The sequence below is a fragment of the Salvelinus namaycush genome, chromosome 5 (genome assembly GCF_016432855.1).
Source record: "Salvelinus namaycush isolate Seneca chromosome 5, SaNama_1.0, whole genome shotgun sequence".
NCBI classification, from domain to species: Eukaryota; Metazoa; Chordata; class Actinopteri; order Salmoniformes; family Salmonidae; genus Salvelinus; species Salvelinus namaycush.
In genome coordinates, this window is record NC_052311.1 from 24,181,010 (window position 1) to 24,202,555 (window position 21,546).

The 21,546-nt window shown below is 44.3% G+C and overlaps 2 protein-coding genes across 2 annotated transcripts; one reads left to right on the plus strand and one right to left on the minus strand.

Annotated features, from left to right (window-relative positions):
• Window positions 1–3,972: 3,972 nt before the first annotated feature.
• LOC120047438 (endonuclease domain-containing 1 protein-like) lies at window positions 3,973–6,873 on the minus strand. Its single transcript, XM_038992966.1, has 2 exons — window positions 6,164–6,873; window positions 3,973–4,655 (listed from the first exon to the last, which is right to left on the minus strand). Exons 1-2 carry the CDS (start codon window positions 6,449–6,451, stop codon window positions 4,047–4,049), a joined length of 897 nt encoding a protein of 298 aa, XP_038848894.1. The 5' UTR covers window positions 6,452–6,873; the 3' UTR covers window positions 3,973–4,046.
• A 2,067-nt stretch (window positions 6,874–8,940) lies between these two features.
• On the plus strand, window positions 8,941–21,546 carry LOC120047439 (zinc-binding protein A33-like). Its single transcript, XM_038992967.1, has 6 exons — window positions 8,941–9,497; window positions 11,788–11,883; window positions 19,509–19,742; window positions 19,963–19,985; window positions 20,236–20,351; window positions 20,619–21,546. The coding sequence occupies exons 1-6, from the start codon at window positions 8,985–8,987 to the stop codon at window positions 21,182–21,184; spliced, it is 1,548 nt and encodes a 515-aa protein (XP_038848895.1). The 5' UTR covers window positions 8,941–8,984; the 3' UTR covers window positions 21,185–21,546.

Genomic DNA, 21,546 nt, shown 5'->3' on the forward strand with positions numbered 1-21,546 from the left:
AGCTCAGGTGCATCCTGTTTCCATTGATCATCCTTGACATGTTTCTACAACTTCCACCTGTGGTAAATTCAATTGTTCTGACATGATTTGGAAAGGCACACACCTGTCTATATAAAGTCCCACAGTTAACAGTGGATGTCAGAGCAAAAACCAAGCCATGAGGTCGAAGGAATTGTCCGTAGAGCTCCGAGACAGGATTGTGTCGAGTCACAGATCTGGGGAAGGGTACCAAAACATTTCTGCAGCATTGAGGGTCCCCAAGAACACAGTGGCCTCCATCATTCTTAAGACGTTTGGAACCACTAAGACTCTTCCTAGAGCTGGCTGCCCGGCCAAACTGTGGGGGAGAAGGGCCTTGGTCACCAAGAACCTGATGGTCACTCTGACAGAGCTCCAGAGTTCCTCTGTGGAGATGAGACAAACTTCCAGAAGGACAACCATCTCTGCAGCACTCCACCAATCAGGCCTTTATGGTAGAGTGGTCAGATGATAGCCACTCCTCAGTAAAAGGCACATGACAGCCCACTTGGAGTTTGCAAATTGACACCTAAAGGACTCTCAGACCATAAGAAACAAGATTCTCTGGTCTGATGAAACCAAGGTTGAACTCTTTGGCCTGAATGCCAAGCGTCACGTCTGGAGGAAACCTGGAACCATCCCTACGGTGAAGCATGGTGGTGGCAGCATCATGCTGTGGGGATGTTTTTCAGCGGCAGGGACTAGGTACATGACGCCCCTGGTCAAGCGTGTGGGAGTTTCAAATGGAGATCAGCCGTGTCAAGGCCGAAAACGAAGCCCTGAAGGCGAGGAAGAGACTTGCGGGACTTGCGATGCAGTGGAATGAACAGTTGAACCAAACATCATGCCAGCAAAGTAGTTGTAACAGTGTAACCACCACCAGAGAAACTTGCAGCTCCCCACTGGGCAAAAACTGTCTCAATCAACGTTGTTTCCATGTCATTTCAACAAAAATATGAAATGTGATGATATAGAATCAATGTGGAAAACTGATTGGATTTGCAAAAAGTCATCAACGTAAAGGGAATTTCACCTTTTTTTCACCCAACTTTTAACCTAAATCCAATGACATGGTGACATTTTTTGTTGACTTCACATTGAATTAACGTTAGTTGACAACTCCAAATGTAAATCGAAACTAGACAAAAAATGCGGTCTGTGCCCAGTGGGTCACTTTCATGACAGAGGCTGTTCAATCAAAACGTACATTTCTTGCATTGCAGCTTTACAGAATCCAATACATCTCGATTTCAGATTGATATTGTGAGATTGGGCCTCATGGCTACTCAAGGATGCACATGCACCAGTTTGGACAGGAGTCATCCTAATGAACTTCTAACAAATCTAGTCAAATTGATACTTTCCCCTTCTCATCTCCCTCCATCCCTTCCTGTAGCTCAGTGGTTTCAAGGGAGCCTAGTGACAATGAACAGGTTATGGACTGCCCTCTCTTACCTCCGGAAAAAGAACCGGGTCAAGTCATGTGACCCGTGTGGCCCCCTAGCAACATCCAGCTGGATGAGAGAAAAGGAGCGTGGCATGTCATCATTAACAGAGAGGTGAGGTCATCAGGGGGGCAAGGACTGTTCCGATACCAGAATAAAAGCCTTTACAGATGCAGAATACAGTTCCAGAGACGTTGTGATGCAGTGTTAACTGTTGTGTTTCAGGTTGATGATGCTGAGCTCTATGAGAAGCCAACACCGGCTGAAGACTCTGCTGTGAATCATGTAGAGGAGCAGGTGAATCCAGAAGATCTGTGTAAAACACCCCTCAGACCATTCAGTATGTGTCAGCTGTCTCTCATACTGTACTTGTTTGCTACTGAGAGAAGGGAGTTGGCTACCCCTCCTGTCCAAATCAAATCAAATCACATTTTATTCATCAAATGCGCTGAATACAAGTGTAGACTTTACCATGAAATGCTTACTCACGAGTCTTTTCCCAACAATGCAGTTAAAAGTAAGAACATTTATAAATAGATAAAAATAAAATAGTAACACAATAAAATAACAATAACGAGGCTATATACACGCTATGTACAAGGAGTACCGGTACAGAGTCAGTGTACTGGAGTATGAGGTAGTTGGTGTGGTTGATTGAGGTAATATGTACATGTAGATTTGGTTAGGTGATTGATTGAAGTACTATGTACATGTAGGTAGGGGGTCAAATGCAGAAAGTCTGGGTAGCCATTTAATGAACTGTTCAGCAGTCTTAAGGCTTTGGGGCAGAAGTTGTTCAGGAGCTTTTTGGGTCCAAGACTTAGCGCTCCGGTAGGCTACCGCTTATCGTGTGGTAGCAGAGAGAACAGACTGACTTCGTGTGGCTGGAGTCTTTGACAATTTTTAGGGCCTTCCTCTGACCAATAACACTATTACACACAATAACTTTATGTAGCCTCTCTCTCCCTACAGAACTAGTGCCTACTTCTGTACACACACAATCTGAAACACACTCATACACACTCTGGGATGGACTGTAAGATCAAGGAGGAGGAGTGTGTTCACATGGCTACAGACATTGACATCAACAGACAACGTACATAGTCATGAAAAGCATATCTGGACAGAGCGACACTGAAACTGACACAGACATGATGTGGACGTAGAGGGGGGGTGGGGGGGGGGGGGGTTAAAGAGCTGGGCCAGAGGAGAGGCAGGTGTCTGGATTGGGTTGGGGCATCTCTGTTCTGATTGGTAAAACATTCCAGTCACATAGGGGTTTGGCCACCCACAGGGTTGTCTAATGGCCCAGGAGAATTGACCAGTGCTCTTTCTGCAGTAAGATATACCTGTTTCTTGCCAAGCTGATTTAGCATGAGAGGACCCATGCTATTTTATCAGCAAAAGTATGTCTTCTTTAAAGCCAACTGGAACACGTGCACGTGCACGCGCACACACGCACACACACACAGAGAGAGAAAGAAAGAAAGAAAGAACCAGATCGGGAATGCCCATAAAGGACCTTGTCTCATATACTGTTGATTTGTTGTTTGTATGTTGTAGTTTTTGTATTATTATTTAAAATGTATAACATCAGGAAGAACCAGTTGAGTGGTTAGTGTTTACTCAGCTTATCTTACACCTGCAGAGCTACTCAGTTGAGCGAGTGTGCCAGTCCTGGTCTGACAACCTTAGGAAGTGCTGCCTTGACAATGGCATTTTTTTCCAGTCACAACCAGATTCACAACAGATATATCTATGGGAGGATTTCCACCCCCTTTCTCAAGCTCATGTCAAAATTCATGTGATCAGCATTTATCAGTGACCTTGACACACAAATGCTGCACAACACGTGAGCAAGGTTTCATTTGTATTTGGAGACAATTCCGTTCACAGTTTTGGGTTTGGGAAGTTCAAATGATAGAAATCTGTTAGCAGTGTGTGGAATATGCCATTGTTATCATATATTTATGTATATTGTATCTAATTGAAAAGTACCTTAAATATAACATTCAAATGTACAGTGCGAACATTAAATTACAATTTCATAGTATTATTCTATAAAGTATACATAGTAAGATGACAGCGTATTTGACGTTTTAATAAAATAGTATATACTGTACATGTGAAAAGGTATTCTACTCATGTACTAACCGACTCCAATAGCAACATAATGAAAGCTGTGTGTGTGTGTGTGTGTGTGTGTGTGTGTGTGTGTGTGTGTGTGTGTGTGTGTGTGTGTGTGTGTGTGTGTGTGTGTGTGTGTGTGTGTGTGGATAACCTTAGGGGTAGGTTGTCACAATCCATTGTGATGGATAATGAACTGTCTGGCTGTTCTTTAGAGCTTGACTATCGTGTATTGAGACTGTTGTTCTATTTCAGTCCACTGGAGGGCGATCAAACACAATACTCACCCTATACGTACGTGTGTGTGTCTGTGTGTCTGTGTGTCTGTGTGTCTGTGTCTGCAAACTAGTTCAAAGACCTTAAATCACCAAATATATTATGTTCCACTGTAGATTTTATTTTTCACTCAACAGGGACATCTCATACAACAGCCAATTACCTAACTACCACACCTGCTCACAGGCATTGATTGTGAAACAGGCTGATGTGGACGCCCAGTCTCTGCTGTAGAATAGTCTCCACGGTGTCCAGGGGCATCCGCCTCACATCGTACCCCCGAACCGAGGCCTTTGCCTGGGGGTCCACCGGCACAATCTCTCCACCACTATGGGGGTCGTTCCGGCCCACAGCAGCATATGATGGGAAGTAGGGTCTCTGTGAGGCGGGGAGACTAGAGTTGTAGGAGGGGCAGCAGTAGGCAGACCACATGTACTCTGGCACCGCTACCCGGTTGGCCATCCAGCGCTCAGAGAGGTATGACAACGCCCCTGTTATCACATACGCCGGCCCAATGCAGTAGTTACCCATCCGGGCCCTCACCTCAGCCTCCAGCTGAGCCCAGGGGCCAGAGTTTGAGGCTGCCCGCTGAGGGACCACGTTGGTGAGGGTGAAAGTGGCCCGGCGGTCCTCTGGGGCCTGGTGGTGCAGGCTGGGGTTGAGGTGACCCTTGGTGTAGGAAGAGTTGATGTAGTCCTGGAGTACCGCCTGGCTCTCCACCACATTCTGGTCCACGGGCCCACGCCGCGGGAAACTATGCATCTCTGGACTGGCACCGGAGAACGCCAACTTAGAACACAGAGAGAGAGAGGAAACACTGAGACTATAACCGACACAGAGAGAAAGTTAGTTCAACCTACACTACCGTTCAAAAGTTTGGAGTCACATAGAAATGTTCTTGTTTTTGAAAGAAAAGCATATTTTTTGTCCATTAAAATAACATCAAATTGATCAGAAATACAGTGTGGACATTGTTAATGTTGTAAATGACTATTGTAGCTGGAAACGGCTGATTTTTAATGGAATATCTACATAGGCGTACAGAGGCCCATTACCAGCAACCATCACTCCTGTGTTCCAATGGCACGTTGTGTAAGCGAATCCAAGTTGATAAGTTGTGTAAGCGAATCCAACCCACAAAACACCAGTCTCAATGTCAACAGTGATGAGGCGACTCCGGGATGCTTACCTGTTTGGCAGAGCTCCTCTGACCAGTGTCTGTGTTCTTTTGCCCATCTTAATCTTTTATTTTTATTGGCCAGTCTGAGATATGGCTTTTTCTTTGCAGCTCTGCCTAGAAGATCAGCATCGCCTCTTCACTGTTGACGTTGAGACTGGTGTTTTGCGGGTACTATTTAATGAAGCTGCCAGTTGAGGTCTTGTGAGGCGTCTGTTTCTCAAACTAGACACTCTAATGTACTTGTCCTCTTGCTCAGTTGTGCACCGGGGCCTCCCACTCCTCTTTCTTTTCTGGTTAGAGCCAGTTTGCGCTGTTCTGGGAAGGGAGTAGTACACAGCGTTGTAACAGATCTTCAGTTTCTTGGCAATTTCTCGCATGGAATGGTCTTCATTTCTCCGAACAAGAATAGACTGACAAGTTTCAGAAGAAAGGTCTTTGTTTCTGGCCATTTTGAGCCTGTAATCGAACCCACAAATGCTGATGCTCCAGATACTCAACAAGTCTAAGGCCAGTTTTATTGCTTCTTTAATCAGAACAACAGTTTTCAGTTGTGCTAACATAATTGCAAAAGGGTTTTCTAATGATCAATTAGCCTTTTAAAATGATCAACTTGGATTAGCTAACACAACGTGCCATTGGAACACAGGAGTGATGGTTGCTGACAATGGGCCTCGGTAGTGTACACGGTAGTGTATATGTTTACACATGTTTCCCCCCATCTTTTTACAGTGCTTATTACATTGTAATAACCAATTCTACCACTGGTATTTACTCTGAGCTGTTGGGTACATGAAAATAAAAACATAAACAGAGCTTCCAAGCTTCAATTATGATCCAATCTTTTTGTTCCTGGAAATCACAATTTAAAAAGGGAAACAGAAACAGAATATTTCCCAGATGACATAACTATTACTTTGTTTTAATTGCTTTGGTTGAGAGGAGTCACGCTGCTTAACCACTTTTCTAAGAACTCCTGGCTTCACACAAGCCCACATCCACACCTATACACACACATACACATGCACACTATAAATAGTATTTTTTCTTGAATTGAGTAGAATAAATGGAATAGACCCTGAATTTAATGCACAGTTACACACAGAGACATACTCCTCACCTGTGGTTCATACATCCACTTGTTCCTGGGCCGTTTGCCTCCTCCAGGGGTAAGTATGTAGGCAGAGTAGAGGGTGGCACGGCGCTGGTGCTGGTACAGGCTGGCAAAGTGGTACTGGTTCCTGTAGCGCTGGCAGATGGGCTGGTACCCCTCTCCCCCCATGCCTTTTGGGGGAGTCTCCATGTAGAAGAAACGGAGGCAAGGGGTGAAGTCACCCACCTCCCCCCAGACCTGACCTCCAAGACTGGCTAGAAGCATGAGCAGAGCCTCCCTACACGAGACAGGCATCCTCCTGCTGAGCACTGGACTGTGTGTGTTATAGAGAAAAGCCTGTGTATCTATCAGCCGAAACTAGTCACTGACTGTCGTCCAATGTAGTTTAGCTCAGTCCACTCCTGCCCAACTCAGTTCAGTTCAATTCTCTACAGAGAGCCCTATTCTTCTGTTCACTGTCTGTTGAGGCACCTGTGTAATCGATGGAGAGTGGTCTTCTATCAACCTAGCTTCGAAGGTCTTTTATACCCAGTGAGTAGAAACTTAGAGGGTGACACTTTCATCTGATACCTCTCCTCCCCTTCTGTTTCCTTGAGATGCAACTGAACTTCCCCGTGCTGACCACAGTCTCTTCTGGGAAATACACAGCCCTTCTGGGACACACATGGTCACTACATGATAGAGGTTATCATAGGAACAGAAATTGAAAGAGCCTCTGCATTACATCTACACACAGGTCACTGAAACTGAGCTGACTGAGTGAAACTAGAGTTACTGGCACCCAAAATGTGACAGAGAGCAGGTTTCATTTGAAGATCCATAGGTATTTCCCGTTCCCCCTTGGTGGAATGGAAAGCTGCTGACATCCTACTGATGGATATAGGTTAAGGTTCAAGTGTGTTTATGCGTAATCAGTTTCCCTTCTCCTTCCCCAAAAAGCCTTTAATCAGAGTGCTGACTCATTCACCAGCCTCAGCTTTTCAAGGCAGTGTTCTGGAACGTTTCGAACCCTCAGGACAACACCTGGTTTAAAGCCTAGTCACAGACTCCTCTGACACACTCCGGGGTGAAAGTAAGCTACTACAGCCTACCAGCCTACTGCTAAAATAAATATTGGGGGTACACCGTAATGGTAAAACGTGAGCCTATTACAATTACCACAAAATCCCGAAAAAAATACATACAAGCTATTAATCATTATTGTATTTTCTTCAACAGTGGACGCGATTCAGGCTACGTGTAGGCCTAACAATCACAGATCTCTTTACAATACACGTAGGTGTTTTGTAACACATTTCTCTCTCCATTCATGAAATTGCAGTTGCACAGTGCATTGTTATTTTGTAAGTGGACGAATGTGCGCGGGTAGTCTACAGGTGATTGTTTAACAATCAGATATTAACATGACTGGTTGTGTTTTTGCCACATTGGCATAGGCAGCGCGTCCATAAGGCTAGTCAATTGAATTAAAACTGCCAAAATGATATAGCCTAATTAGCTTCCTCCTGTCTATACACAAAACAAAATCATTTAAAATAGGCTACTATACCAGAAAGCATGATTTGGCCACAGAGGATCATTATCTTCTTTAATAAATAAATAAAGCTGTGGAATGTTTTAAATCGCATAGCATACAGACGGAAGGGCTCGCAATTTGGGCAGCGCGGGAGGCAAATACCAAATAGCAGTTTGTTGAGCTGTGACTGTCAGTAAAAAGCAAAGAGACACAGCCAGGCATATCGCAATATTTAAGAATACAATTGCGGAAAAACCGTTTGGAAAGTAAATTACTCTTGCTGTAAAAAGAGTAGCCTATCTTATTGGCACCCGTGGAGAACATCGGACATATCCCCAGTGAGTGTACATATTCACTGTCTTCATCATTGGTTCAGTGACACTTTACCTTGTTTTTGTATGTCATATTGTATTTCGCAGTGTCGGCAGAGTAGGCTACCGTATAATGTTTGTAGTTGGCTATTAAAAAATATTCTGCTAATGTCTCCATTCATGTAAAATGTTGCATGGAATGTGTAGATAAAAGGCCAACAATAAATATATCTGATAGGCTATAGCCTAGGTCTACCCTACGCACTGCATTGAACAGTCTTTTTTGAGTGTTTGAGTTATATTAGCCTAAAATATGACCATCCCATCTAATCATCACATTAGGCATAGTAAGCTATCTTACATAAGTCTGCATATGCGAGGATGCATGGAATGCTTTATTATAAAGGTGTCTTTTTATGGTGAAAATGAGCTTCCCCAAACTTGAAACCCACGAGCCGCCAATGTTAAAAGGAATTGCATGTTAACGGTGATATGACAACTTGTTAGCCTAGGCTACTCGGCCCAGAGATCATTCATTAAATTAATAGGGATTCTATATGATTACACTCCTAGGCTATAAAACAAATGTGTGCGCGCACTTGGGTGTCCCATACCCGTAATAAATGATATCTACTTTCACCCCTGGAGACACTTACATTACAGTTACACTACATTTAGGCAACTCCTACAGCCCAGATGCTCCATTTCAACTATCCAGTCCCTTTTAGATTCATGAACGCTTGAGGGATTAATAGAAGTAGGAGCTAGGAGCCTATATGAAACTGGGCCAGAGAGACACCTGGTTCAGTACGCGGCTAACAGCGGGATCTGTCGACTTGTAGACGCATGTCTTCACTCTCTTCCGTGAAACAGAGGAGCTCAGACACTGTCAGGTCAGACAGACCACGCCCTCTCAAATACGGAAACGTGAACTTTTCCACTGCATCAAGCAGCTACTTTCTGAGCTCAACCCCCTGTCCCTTCAGTGAGACGGCTCGGAATGGCTACTGATGCCAGCGCGCTTGAGGAGTTACATAGCGAGCTCAGCTGTCCCGTATGCCTCGACCTCTTCCGTGAGCCGGTGATCCTCGAGTGCGGACACCACTTCTGCCGTGTGTGCATTACGCAGTGCTGGGAGGCCAAGTCCGACGAGCACCCGACTTGCCCGCAGTGCCGGAAGACATGCCCTCAGAAGCTGCGTCCTAACTCGCTTCTGTGTAACGTCGTGGACAGCTTGAGGAGAGCCCGATCCATGGATTTGAAACCCGGGGACACGGAGCGCGCGCAGGAGGATACAGAAGAACGACAACGGGGGGCCAGTATGCCCAGCTCCGGTTTCAGTTTCACCCGTTCTTCTCAGCGCCACGAGCCAGACCTTTGCGAGGAACACGAGGAGAAGCTGAAGCTATACTGTGAAGATGATCAGCTCGCGATCTGCCTGGTGTGCGGGATGTCACGAGGCCACAAGACGCACAACGTCATCCCCATCAACGAGGCGTTCGAGAACTACAAGGTAACACGTTGGAACAATATTTTGGATTTATATATCTACCTATATAGATGTTTTGCTATAGAAATACATATGGGTTAATAATACATCACTGTCACAGGGACCTGGCGCATTGGAATGCATCAGGTATGCTAAAACCTGCCCATAAATCTGAAACTGCAAAGTTGACAAAGTTACTATATTAAATCAGATATTTTTTTTAACAAGTTTGGACCCAAGCAAAGAGTGTTATTTAAACATTTTTTTTAAAGACAATTGGGTCTTTCACGTGGTTACCTGACATGACAGTTATTTTAAAGGTCACGAACAGTCAATATCATGTTTTTCATGAAATTGGATGATATTGAAACCAGATCAAACTATGATGATCAAAGTATTAAAAATTACTGTTGCTTCTACATTGATCAAGTTTGATCATGAAGTTACTGGTCCCCTCCCCATGTCAAACACTTGGATTCATTATGAAGGGGACAAGGTGACATCACCTTAACTCTCATTATAATACACCAATGGTAACATGATATTATCTTACCTAATTTAAATAAATACTGCCTTGTAACCAACATTGGAGAAAGCATGTTTGCAGAGGGGCGTGGTTTATATAGCTAGATAGCTACTCTACTGGTGCCAAAATGTGACTGTAGGGTGTCAGCAAATATAATTGAAAGTTTACCCTATTCATCTATGGCAAAGATACTTATATGTTTCCCCTTTCGTCTTTCTGGTGTTAGGTAGTTACTTGCTAGCGAGGTCTTGCGCCAGCATGGAGCAAAAGGGGGAGGCTCATTCAAAACTTTGACGCAGTTGTCATATTCAACACATCCGTCAGTGCTGCTGTGAACCGCATCACAAGAGATGCCAAATGGGAGATGTATAAAAAAAATATATATATATATATATACAGTACCAGTCAAAAGTTTGGACACACCTACTCATTCAAGGGATTTAAAAAAAAATAACTTTTTTCTACATTGTAGAATAATAGTGAAGACATCAACACTATGAAATAACACATATGGAATCATGTAGTAACCAAAAAAGTGTTAAACAAATCAAAATATATTTTATATTTGAGATTCTTCAAAGTAGCCATCCTTTGCCTTGATGACAGCTTTTCACATTTTTTGACTGGTACTGTATATATATAATTGCTGCAATTTTAATGTTGTTTGAGTTGCTTTGTGTATCACCAAATTTGCTTGAGATGATTTTACTGCAACACTGCTCACTGCATCCAAGTTGCTTGACATAGGTATTTCAAAGAGCTGTCAGTCAAGGCGACCTTATGAATATAAGATCTCCGCCCACTCATCTTGTCTTTTCAAATTTCCTGGTAATTGGCCATGAGAGAAAAAGTACTTTTCAGGATAACTGTTCAGGACCTTTCAATCAGCCACTCGGGTCAGTGTGAGTTTATACTTCGAGAGGAATTCAGCATGCCGGTGTCAGGGCTTAGTTCCCAGTGTCACGTTCGTTGATGGAATGATCGGACCAAGGTGCAGCGTGGTATGCGTACATCATCAATTTATTAAATGAACACCAAAAAACAAGAAAGATAAACGACACGTAAAGTGTTGTAGCGCTAACACAGCAACTATACAAAAACAAGATCCCACAAACTAAGGTGGAAAAAAGGCTGCCTAAGTATGATCCCCAATCAGAGACAACGATAGACAGCTGCCTCTGATTGGGAACCATACCCGGCCAACAAAGAAATAGAAAACATAGATTGCCCACCCTAGTCACACCCTGACCTAACCAAATAGAGAATTAAAAGGATCTCTAAGGTCAGGGCGTGACACCCAGACATATTAAACCTTTTTTATTTGCCGTGGATGTTTGGTGCCATACCTGTCACCACACTGTTTCTATAAATATTACCCGTCTAAATTCTAACTTTCTTTGGGTTCATTTGGGTAACTTGTTGAAATGGGTCCAGTTAGTTGTAAATGCTCTTGGATCATATGAGTTACATTAAGCTTGTTGTCAGAGAGACTACAGAGGATCCAAAACAGTACATCTTATTATTGACAAGAGAGTTAGGCCTAATTCAATCTCTGTATAACGGAAACACACTCTGTTTTATGAGTTTTATTCTCTTAACTTCACTATGTCTCTGTGTGTGTGTGTGTGTGTGTGTGTGTGTGTGTGTGTGTGTGTGTGTGTGTGTGTGTGTGTGTGTGTGTGTGTGTGTGTGTGTGTGTGTGTGTGTGTGTGTGTGTGTGTGTGTGTGTGTGTGTGTGTGTGTGTGTGTGCGCGTGTATGACCTGTTTCCCTTCTTCCTCTTCTGCAGGACAAGCTGTCCATAGCCCTGGAGAGAGTACAGCTCCAGACAGGACAGGCTTCTCTCCATCAGGTCCAGACCAACAACAAGATCATGCTCATCAAGGTATACTGACTGCGTGTGTATGTGTGTGCGTCAGCGAGAGGATTCTGGTTTGCGGTGCCCCTAGTCCGAACCAGAATTTCTGTTGACCATGCAACATTCTCCTGCGTTGTCTCACCCAAGCACATGCAAATTAGTTGAATTATAAAGCCTTTGTCAATATGATTATGTTGACAGGTGTCACATCAAATATTGGACTGTTGGGAATAGAGGTCGACCGATTATGATTTTTCAACGCCGATACCGATGCCGATTATTGGAGGACCAAAAAAGCCGATACCGATTAAATCGGCCATTTTTTTCAAATGTATTTGTAATAATGACATTACAACAATACTGAATGAACACTTATTTTAACTTAATATAATACATCAATAAAATCAATTTAGCCTCAAATAAATAATGAACATGTTCAATTTGGTTTAAATAATGCAAAAACAAAGTGTTGGAGAAGAAAGTAAAAGTGCAATATGTGCCATGTAAAAAAAGCTAACGTTTAAGTTCCTTGCTCAGAACATGAGAACATATGAAAGCTGGTGGTTCCTTTTAACACGAGTCTTCAATATTCCCAGGTAAGAAGTTTTAGGTTGTAGTTATTATAGGAATTAAAAGGACTATTTCTCTCTATACCATTTGTATTTCATATACCTTTGACTATTGGATGTTCTTATAGGCACTTCAGTATTGCCAGTGTAACAGTATAGCTTCCGTCCCTCTCCTCGCCCCTACCTGGGCTCGAACAAGGAACACATCGACAACAGCCACCCTCGAAGCATCGTTACCCATCGCTCCACAAAAGCCGCGGCTCTTGCAGAGCAAGGGGAACAACTACTCCAAGTCTCAGAGCGAGTGACGTCACCGATTGAAACGTTATTAGCGCGCACCCCGCTAACTAGCTAGCCATTTCACATCGGTTACACCAGCCTAATCTCGGGAGTTGATAGGCTTGAAGTCATAAACAGCTCAATGCTTGAAGCATTGCGAAGAGCTGCTGGCAAATGCACAAAAGTGCTGTTTGAATGAATGCTTACGAGCCTGCTGCTGCCTACCATCGCTCAGTCAGACTGCTCTATCAAATATCAACTCATAGACTTAATTATAACATAATAACACACAGAAATACACGCCTTTGGTCATTAATATGGTCGAATCCAGAAACTATCATTTCGAAAACAAAACGTTTATTCTTTCAGTGAAATACGGAACTGTTCCGTATTATATCTAACGGGTGGCATCCCAAAGTCTAAATATTGCTGTTACATTGTACAACCTTCAATGTTATGTCATAATTATGTACAATTCTGGCAAATTAAGTATGGTCTTTGTTAGGAATAAATGGACTTCACACAGTTCGCAACGAGCCAGGCGGCCCAAACTGCTGCATATACCCTGACTGCTTGCACGGAACGCAAGAGAAGTGACACAATTTCCCTAATTATAAGAAATTCATGTTAGCAGGCAATATTAACTAAATATGCAGGACTAAAAATATATACTTGTGTATTGATTTTAAAGAAAGGCATTGATGTTTATGGTTAGGTTTGGTGCAACGACAGTGCTAAATCATCACCCGTTTGGCGAAGTAGGCTGTGATTCGATGAGAAATTAACAGGCACCGCATCGATTACATGCAACGCAGGACACGCTAGATAAACTAGTAATATCATCAACCATGTGTAGTTAACTATTGATTATGTGAAGATTGATTGTTTTTTATAAGTTTAATGCTAGCTAGCAACTTACCTTGGCTTTTTGCTGCCCTCGCGTAACAGGTAGTCAGCCTGCCACGCAGGCTCCTCTTGAAGTGCAATGTAAGGCAGGTGGTTAGAGCGTTGGACTAGTAACCGGAAGGTTGCAAAAACGAATCCCCGAGCTGACAAGGTAAGAATCTGTCGTTCTGCCCCATGAACAAGGCAGTTAACCCACCGTTTCTAGGCCGTCATTGAAAATAAGAATGTGTTCTTAACTGACTTGCCTAGTTAAATAAAGGTGTAAAAAAATTTATAAAAAATAATAATTCAGCCAAATCGGTGTCCAAAAATACCGATTTCCGAGTGTTATGAAAACTTGAAATCGGCCCTAATTAAATCGGCCATTCCGATTAATCGGTCGACCTCTAGTTGGGAATGTCTAATGCACAATGGTACTCTGAGATTATGATACAGATTATGGGATTAGTGTTCACCCATTCTTCCTCTCAGAAACATTGCAGACACACACACACACACATATTCTCACACACCTAGTGTAAGCACACACCATGAGAGTGACGTAAGATACTGGCCTTAGTTAGCACTTAGCAGTGATAAGGTCAATGCTAGAATTTAGAATGGGCCCGGGACTCCCCCTCTGTGTTCTAACACAGGCTTCACCTCACAAGGTAAAGTCTATAAGAGCGTTGTACGTGTGTCTGAGGCAGATATGGAATGTGCAGAATGTCAGGGGGGCGGTAGAGTTCTGCCTTTAAGATGAACAGAGCACAGTCATGTGGGCCCCATTAAGGAGGAGTGCCCTGTGTGTCTGTTTGTCTGTCACATGCTGACAAACTTACTCTCTGCCAATCACTCGATCTTTCACTTCCCTCTTACTCTCTCTCTCTCTCTGTGTGTGTGTGTGTGTGTGTGTGTGTGTGTGTGTGTGTGTGTGTGTGTGTGTGTGTGTGTGTGTGTGTGTGTGTGTGTGTGTGTGTGTGTGTGTGTGTGTGTGTGTGTGTGTGTGTGTGTGTGTGTGTTTGTAGCAGAGGTGGTTAGCTGTTCCTGTGATGTATGACCTTTTCTTTTTTTTCTCATTTTTTTCTCTTTTTTTATTTTTTTTTCTCAGGGGTGGATCAGCTTAATATTGCGGAAAGAATGTTGCTTCCAATGTAATTGTCTGCATCATTTCCAAGATGACCTTTTCTTTTGATTATGTTCAGTAAACTGACTGAGATTTTAATGGAACACTGCGTTTCTCTCTTCCTTACATGATCAGTTATTGAAGTGTTGTGATGTGTGTCTGTTTTGTGCTTCATGTTGTCTTTGTTGTGTATTGTTCTATATCATTGCTGTCTCCGCCTCTGGAAAGCCCGTCATTGTAAATAGGAATTGGTTATTAATGGACGTACTTGTATCATTAAAGGTTGAATAAAATAAAAAAAATAAAAACTTGTTTTAGCTCTAACATCATGACTAAAGCTCAGTGGGCTAATCCAAGATGGCGTTGCAGTAGGATGTGTGTATCTGTCTTTGTCTTATCCCATGTCTTATCCCGTGTAAATAGCAGTTTTTTTTGTATATATCTTAATCTCACTTTCTATCTACGAACTAAATATACTTTCCTGCAACCCGCCTCACCCAATGTGGTATGGATCTGCTATTTTTATTCCACATAACTGGAACTTCCATCAGGAGCTAGCCAGCTAACTAGCTACTAGTCTTTGTTAGGCTAGCGGTCTTCTCCTTTTTCCTGTCATCAGCCAGCCTTAGCTCGGACAACTCCTGCCAGTATGCACAGCGCAATATCAACCCAGAGCATATCGGACTGCTTCTCTCTACCATATCACCGGATTTCTGACGCTTTGGATCATTACACCGGATCATCGCAGCTAGCTAGCTGCAAACGAGTGGCTACTGTTAGCTAACGCCCCTGTCCCGAAGCAAGCACCAGCTAGCCTCGAGCTAGGCCCATATACCAGCTAATTCTAGGGCTACAATACCTCCTTTGCCAATTGGCCTGGACCCTTTATTGTCGAAACAGAGCCCCGCCAATCCATCATGACTGGACTGCCGACGTGATCGCCCGATGTGGTCTCAACAGGCTATTCTGTTACGATGTCACCGAAGAACCATCTACTAGCCCCGGCCCGCTAGTTTTCCTGAACGCTGTGTCCCCTGCTCGCCTAGTGTAGTAGTGACTACCGAACGGCACCCTGACTCACCCATTGCTGCTCTTTTGACCGTATGATCACTCGGCTACACAGCTGATGCCCCCTGGACTGTTTCAATAACACGGTACTTCATTTTGTTTACCTGTCGGCCCCACCTCGAACTCAGGTCCTGTATGTACCTAACAGACCCGCTCTGCCCATTCATCGCCATTTACCTGTTGTTGTCTGAGCTCTCCTGATAAACACCTGTGATTGCTTTATGCCTCTCTCTAATGTCAATATGCCTTGTCTACTGCTGTCTTGGCTAGTTCTTACTGTTTTATTTCACTGTAGAGCCCTCAGTCCCGCTCAAAATGCCTTAGATAGCTACTTTGTCCCACCCCACATACATATGGAGACCTCACCTGGCTTAACTGGTGCCTCCAGAGACGAAACCTCTCTCATCGTCACTCAACGCCTAGGTTTATCTCCACTGTACTCACATCCTACCATACCCTTGTCTGTACATTATGCCTTGAATATATTCTACCACGCCCAATAATCTGCTCCTTTTATTCTCTGTCCCCAACGCACTAGACGACCAATTCTTATAGCCTTTAGCCGTACCCTTATCCTACTCCTCCTCTGTTCCTCTGGTGATGTAGATGTTAACCCAGGCCCTGTAGCCCCCAGTTCCACCCCTATTCCCCAGACGCTATCATTTGTTGACTTCTGTAACCGTAAAAGCCTTGGTTTCATGCATGTTAACGTCAAAAGCCTGCTCCCTAAGTTTGTTTTATTCACTGCTTTAGCACACTCCGCCAACCCTGATGTCCTAGCCGTGTCTGAATCCTGGCATAGGAAGGCCACCAAACATTCTGAAATTTCCATCCCCAACTACAAAATTTTCCGCCAAGATAGAACTGCCAAAGGGGATGGAAGTTGCAATCTACTGCAGAGATCTGTCATGCTATCCAGGTCTGGGCCCAAACAGTTAGAGCCTCTACTTTTAAAAATCCACCTTTCCAGAAATAAGTCTCTCACTGTTGCCGCTTGTTATAGACCCCCCTCAGCCCCCAGCTGTGCCCTGGACACCATATGTGAATGAATTGCCCCCCATTTATCTTCAGAGTTTGTACTGTTAGGGCCATCCTACAATCTAAGCTAGATGCCCTCAATCTCCCACAAATGATCATTGAACCTACCAGGTACAACCCTAAATCCGTAAACACGGGCACCCTCATAGATATCATCCTAACCAACTTGCCCTCTAAATACACCTCTGCTGTCTTCAACCAGGATCTCAGCGATCACTGCCTCATTGTCTGCGTCCGTCATCACTGTCAAACGCTCCCTAAAACACTTCAGCGAGCAGGCCTTTCTAATCGACCTGACCCGGGTATCCTGGAAGGATATTGACCTCATTCCGTCAGTAGAGGATGCCTGGTTATTCTTTAAAAGTGCTTTCCTCACCATCTTAAATAAGCATGCCCCATTCCAAAAATGTAGAACTAAGAATAGATATAGCCCTTGGTTCACTCCAGACCTGACTGCCCTTGACCAGCACAAAAACATCCTATGGCGTACTGCATTAGCATTGAATAGCCCCCACGATATGCAACTTTTTAGGGAAGTTAGGAACCAATATACACATGCATTTAGGAAAGCAAAGGCTAGTTTTTTCAAACAGAAATGTTCATCCTGTAGCACAAACTCCAAAAAGTTCTGGGACACTGTAAAGTCCATGGAGAATAAGAGCACCTCCTCCTAGCTGCCCACTGCACTGAGGCTAGGAAACACTGTCACCACCGATAAATCCACTATAATTGAGAATTTCAATTAGCATTTTTCTATGGCTGGCCATGCTTTCCACCTGGCTACCCCTACCCCTGTCAACAGCTCTGCACCCCCCACAGCAACTTGCCCAAGCCTCCACCATTTCTCCTTCATCCAAATCCAGATAGCTGATGTTCTGAAAGAGCTGCAATCTGGACCCCTACAAATCAGCTGGGCTAGACAATCTGGACCCTCTCTTTCTAAAATTATCTGCCGCAATTGTTGCAACCCCTAATAATAATAGCCTGTTCAACTTCTCTTTTGTATTGTCTGAGATCCCTAAAGATTGGAAAGCTGCCGTGGTCATCCCCCTCTTCAAAGGGGGAGACACTCTAGACCCAAACTGTTACAGACCTATATCCATCCTGCCCTGCCTTTCTAAAGTCTTCGAAAGCCAAGTTAACAAACAGATCACCGACGATTTCGAATCCCACCGTACCTTCTCCGCTATGCAATCTGGTTTCCGAGCTCGTCATGGGTGCACCTCAGCCACACTCAAGGTCCTAAACGATATCATAACCTCCATCGATAAAAGACAATACTATGTAGCCGTCTTCATCGACCTGGCCAAGGCTTTTGACTCTGTCAAAACTCAACAGCCTTGGTTTCTCAAATGACTGCCTCGCCTGGTTCACTAACTACTTCTCAGATAGAGTTCAGTGTGTCAAATCGGAGGGCCTGTTGTCCAGACCTCTGGCAGTCTCTATGGGGGTGCCAGAGGGTTCAATTCTTGGGCCGACTCTTTTCTCTGTATACATCAATGATGTCACTCTTGCTGCTGGTGATTCTCTGATCCACCTCTACGCAGACAACACCATTCTGTATACTTCTGGCCCTTCTTTGGACACTGTGTTAACAAACCTTCAGACGAGCTTCAGTGCCATACAACACTCCTTCTGTGGCCTCCAACTGCTCTTAAATGCTAGAAAAACTAAATGCATGCTTCAACCTATCGCTGCCCGCACCCGCCCGCCCATCTAGCATCACTACTCTGGACGGTTCTGACTTAGAATATGTGGACAACTGCAAATACCTAGGTGTCTGGTTAGACTGTAAACTCTTGACTTCGGCGATGTCATTTACAAAATAGCCTCCAACACTCTACTCACCAAACTGGATGTAGTCTATCACAGTGCAATCCGTTTTGTCACCAAAGCCCCATATACTACCCACCACTGCGAACTGTATGCTCTCGTTAGCTGGCCCTCACTTCATATTCGTCGCCAAACCCACTGGCTCCAGGTCATCTAAGTCTTTGCTAGGTAAAGCCCCGCCTTATCTCAGCTCACTGGTCACCATAGCAGCACCCACCCGTAGCCCGAGCTCCAGCAGGTATATTTCACTGGTCATCCCCAAAGCCAACTCCTCTTTGGCCGCCTTTCTTTCCAGTTCTCTGCTGCCAATGACTGGAACGAATTGCAAAAATCACTGAAGCTGGAGTCTTATATCTCCCTCACTAACTTTAAGCATCAGCTGTCAGAGCAGCTTACCGATCATTGCATCTGGAAATAGCCCACCCAACTACCTCATTCCCATACTGTTATTTATTTTTTGCTCCTTTGCACCCTAGTATCTCTACTTGCACATTCATCTTCTGCACATCTATCACACCAGTGTTTAATTGCTAAATTGTAATTATTTCGCCACTATGGCTTATTTTTTGCCTTACCTCCCTAATCTTATTACATTTGCACACACTGCATATAGACTTTTCTGTTGTGTTATTGACTGTACGTTTGTTTATCCCATGTGTAATTCTGTGTTGTTTGTGTCGCACTGCTTTGCTTTATCTTGGCCAGGTCGCAGTAGTAAATGAGAACTTGTTCTCAACTGACCTACCTGGTTAAATAAAGGTGAAATACATTTTTTTTAAATAACAAAGTCTCTTAGATGTATTCCATACCCAGTCTGTAACACTAATATTTTTCTCTGTTTCTCCCCACATCAGGAGCGAGCTGGGGACATAGAGGTGCAGGTGAGTGCAGAGTTTGGACGTCTGAGGGAGTTCCTTCTCCAGGAGGAGGAGAGAGTGAAGGAGAGACTGCAGAGGGAGAAGGAAAAGAGGCTCAACCAATTGGAGGAGGCCCTCAATTACACCACAGAGCAAATCAGCCAATTAGAGCAAACCGCCGACCAGCTTCACGTCAAACTCCGAGAGGAGGAGAACCCGGCACAACTCAGGGTGAGAGGAGAGAAAGGAAGAGGAAAGGAGAGGGGGGAAGGAGATGGGAGGAAATCTGGATTTTAGAGGACAGATGGAAAGGGGTTAAGGGTGGTGGTGGAAAAAGAACTAGAGGGACAGTGGGAAAGGGAAAGAGGAGGGTAGAAGGTTTCTGAGTAGGAGAAGAAGAGTGTGTGCGTGTCTCAGCATGGCCTCATATCTCTGTTTTTGTTTCTTACAGGGAATCAAAGATTTTATTGGAGGGTAAGTCATTAAATCCATGGTTGTTATTTGATGCTACAGCTCATAGAGCTCTGCAACATCCACATGACTCCACATGATTGAATTAACTCTAAAAAAAAAAGGTAACCCGATGTTCCACAGTGTTTCACTCATCTTTATTTGTTCTATAAGGGTACTTTGTAAATTAGATAAAGACTCAGAAACAGGCCTTTCTAGGTAAATGAAACTCTGTCTCTCCCTTTCTTTCTCTCTATCTCTCTCCGTCTCTCAGGACAGAGAGTGTGTTTGAGCACCCCCCGGAGGTGCCTGTGGATCTGCAGGAGGGGGAGTTCCTGGGACCACTGCAATACCGCACCTGGAGGAGGATGAACTCTGTGCTTCAGCCAGGTACAACCACAGCCATAAAGCGGTAGACAACACACACCTTACCCAAACCTGACCACATTGAAGACCATACCTGAATCCATTAGTCCACAGCTCTCACATATGTGACTACATTTCACCACAGGGTCCACCTGATTGCATTCTATCAAACCTGACTGCACCTAACAGTATCCAACCACACCTATGAGCTGGCCGCATACACCAGGATTAACACTCGACCTCACACCCAATAACTCTTGTTAATATTTGAATGCCTCTGTCTCTCCCTAGGTGTGACAGCAGTGACTCTGGATCCAGACACAGCTTACCCCAGGCTGTGGGTGTCCCCGTGCTGCACCCAGGTCAGTGTGGGGGACATCCAGCCCAACCTGCCCAACAACCCTGAGCGCTTCACCCGCTACAACATCGTCCTGGGCAGCCAGGCCTTCACCTCAGGGCAACACTACTGGGTGGTTGAGGTGGGCACCAAGACGGCCTGGGGGCTGGGGGTGGCGGCTGCTTCGGTCAACAGGAAGGACGAGATCAGCCTGTGTCCGGACGATGGCTTCTGGACCCTGGTGATGAGAGACGGGCGGGACGGGAGTGAGTACGAGGCCTGCACCAACCACGAGGAGAGCCTGTTGCACCCCCCTCGCCCCCCCAGGAGGGTAGGAGTGTACCTGGACTACAGGAGGGGTGTTGTGGCGTTTTACGACGCAGGGGATATGAGTCACCTGTTCACATTCTCCGACACCACATTCACAGAGCCGGTGTTCCCCTACTTCAACCCCTGGCCAATCATCAACGGGAGAAACAGTGAACCTCTTATTATTGTTAGCCCAGACCCGGAGGTATGAGAGAACTGTTAAGAATTGTTATGAACTGTCTGAGAAATGTCAGAGAACACTGAAAACCAAATACAAGAAAGAAGAACAAGGTTAGAAAAGCTGTGAGAAACAGCATCATACTCACTAATGCACTAACACTATACCATTGTTCACTGTTTTGTCATTTATGTTACCGTGGATAATCTTTTGGGTTTGAAGAGAGCACATGCCAGTGGACTTTGAAGTAAGCCACATGGAAAAACGAATTGAAAAGTACCTTAAATATAACATTCTTATCCTTACAAATGGACAGTGTGAACATTAAATGACAATTTCATAGTATTATTCTATAAAGTATACATAGTAAGATGACAGCGTATTTGACGTTTTAA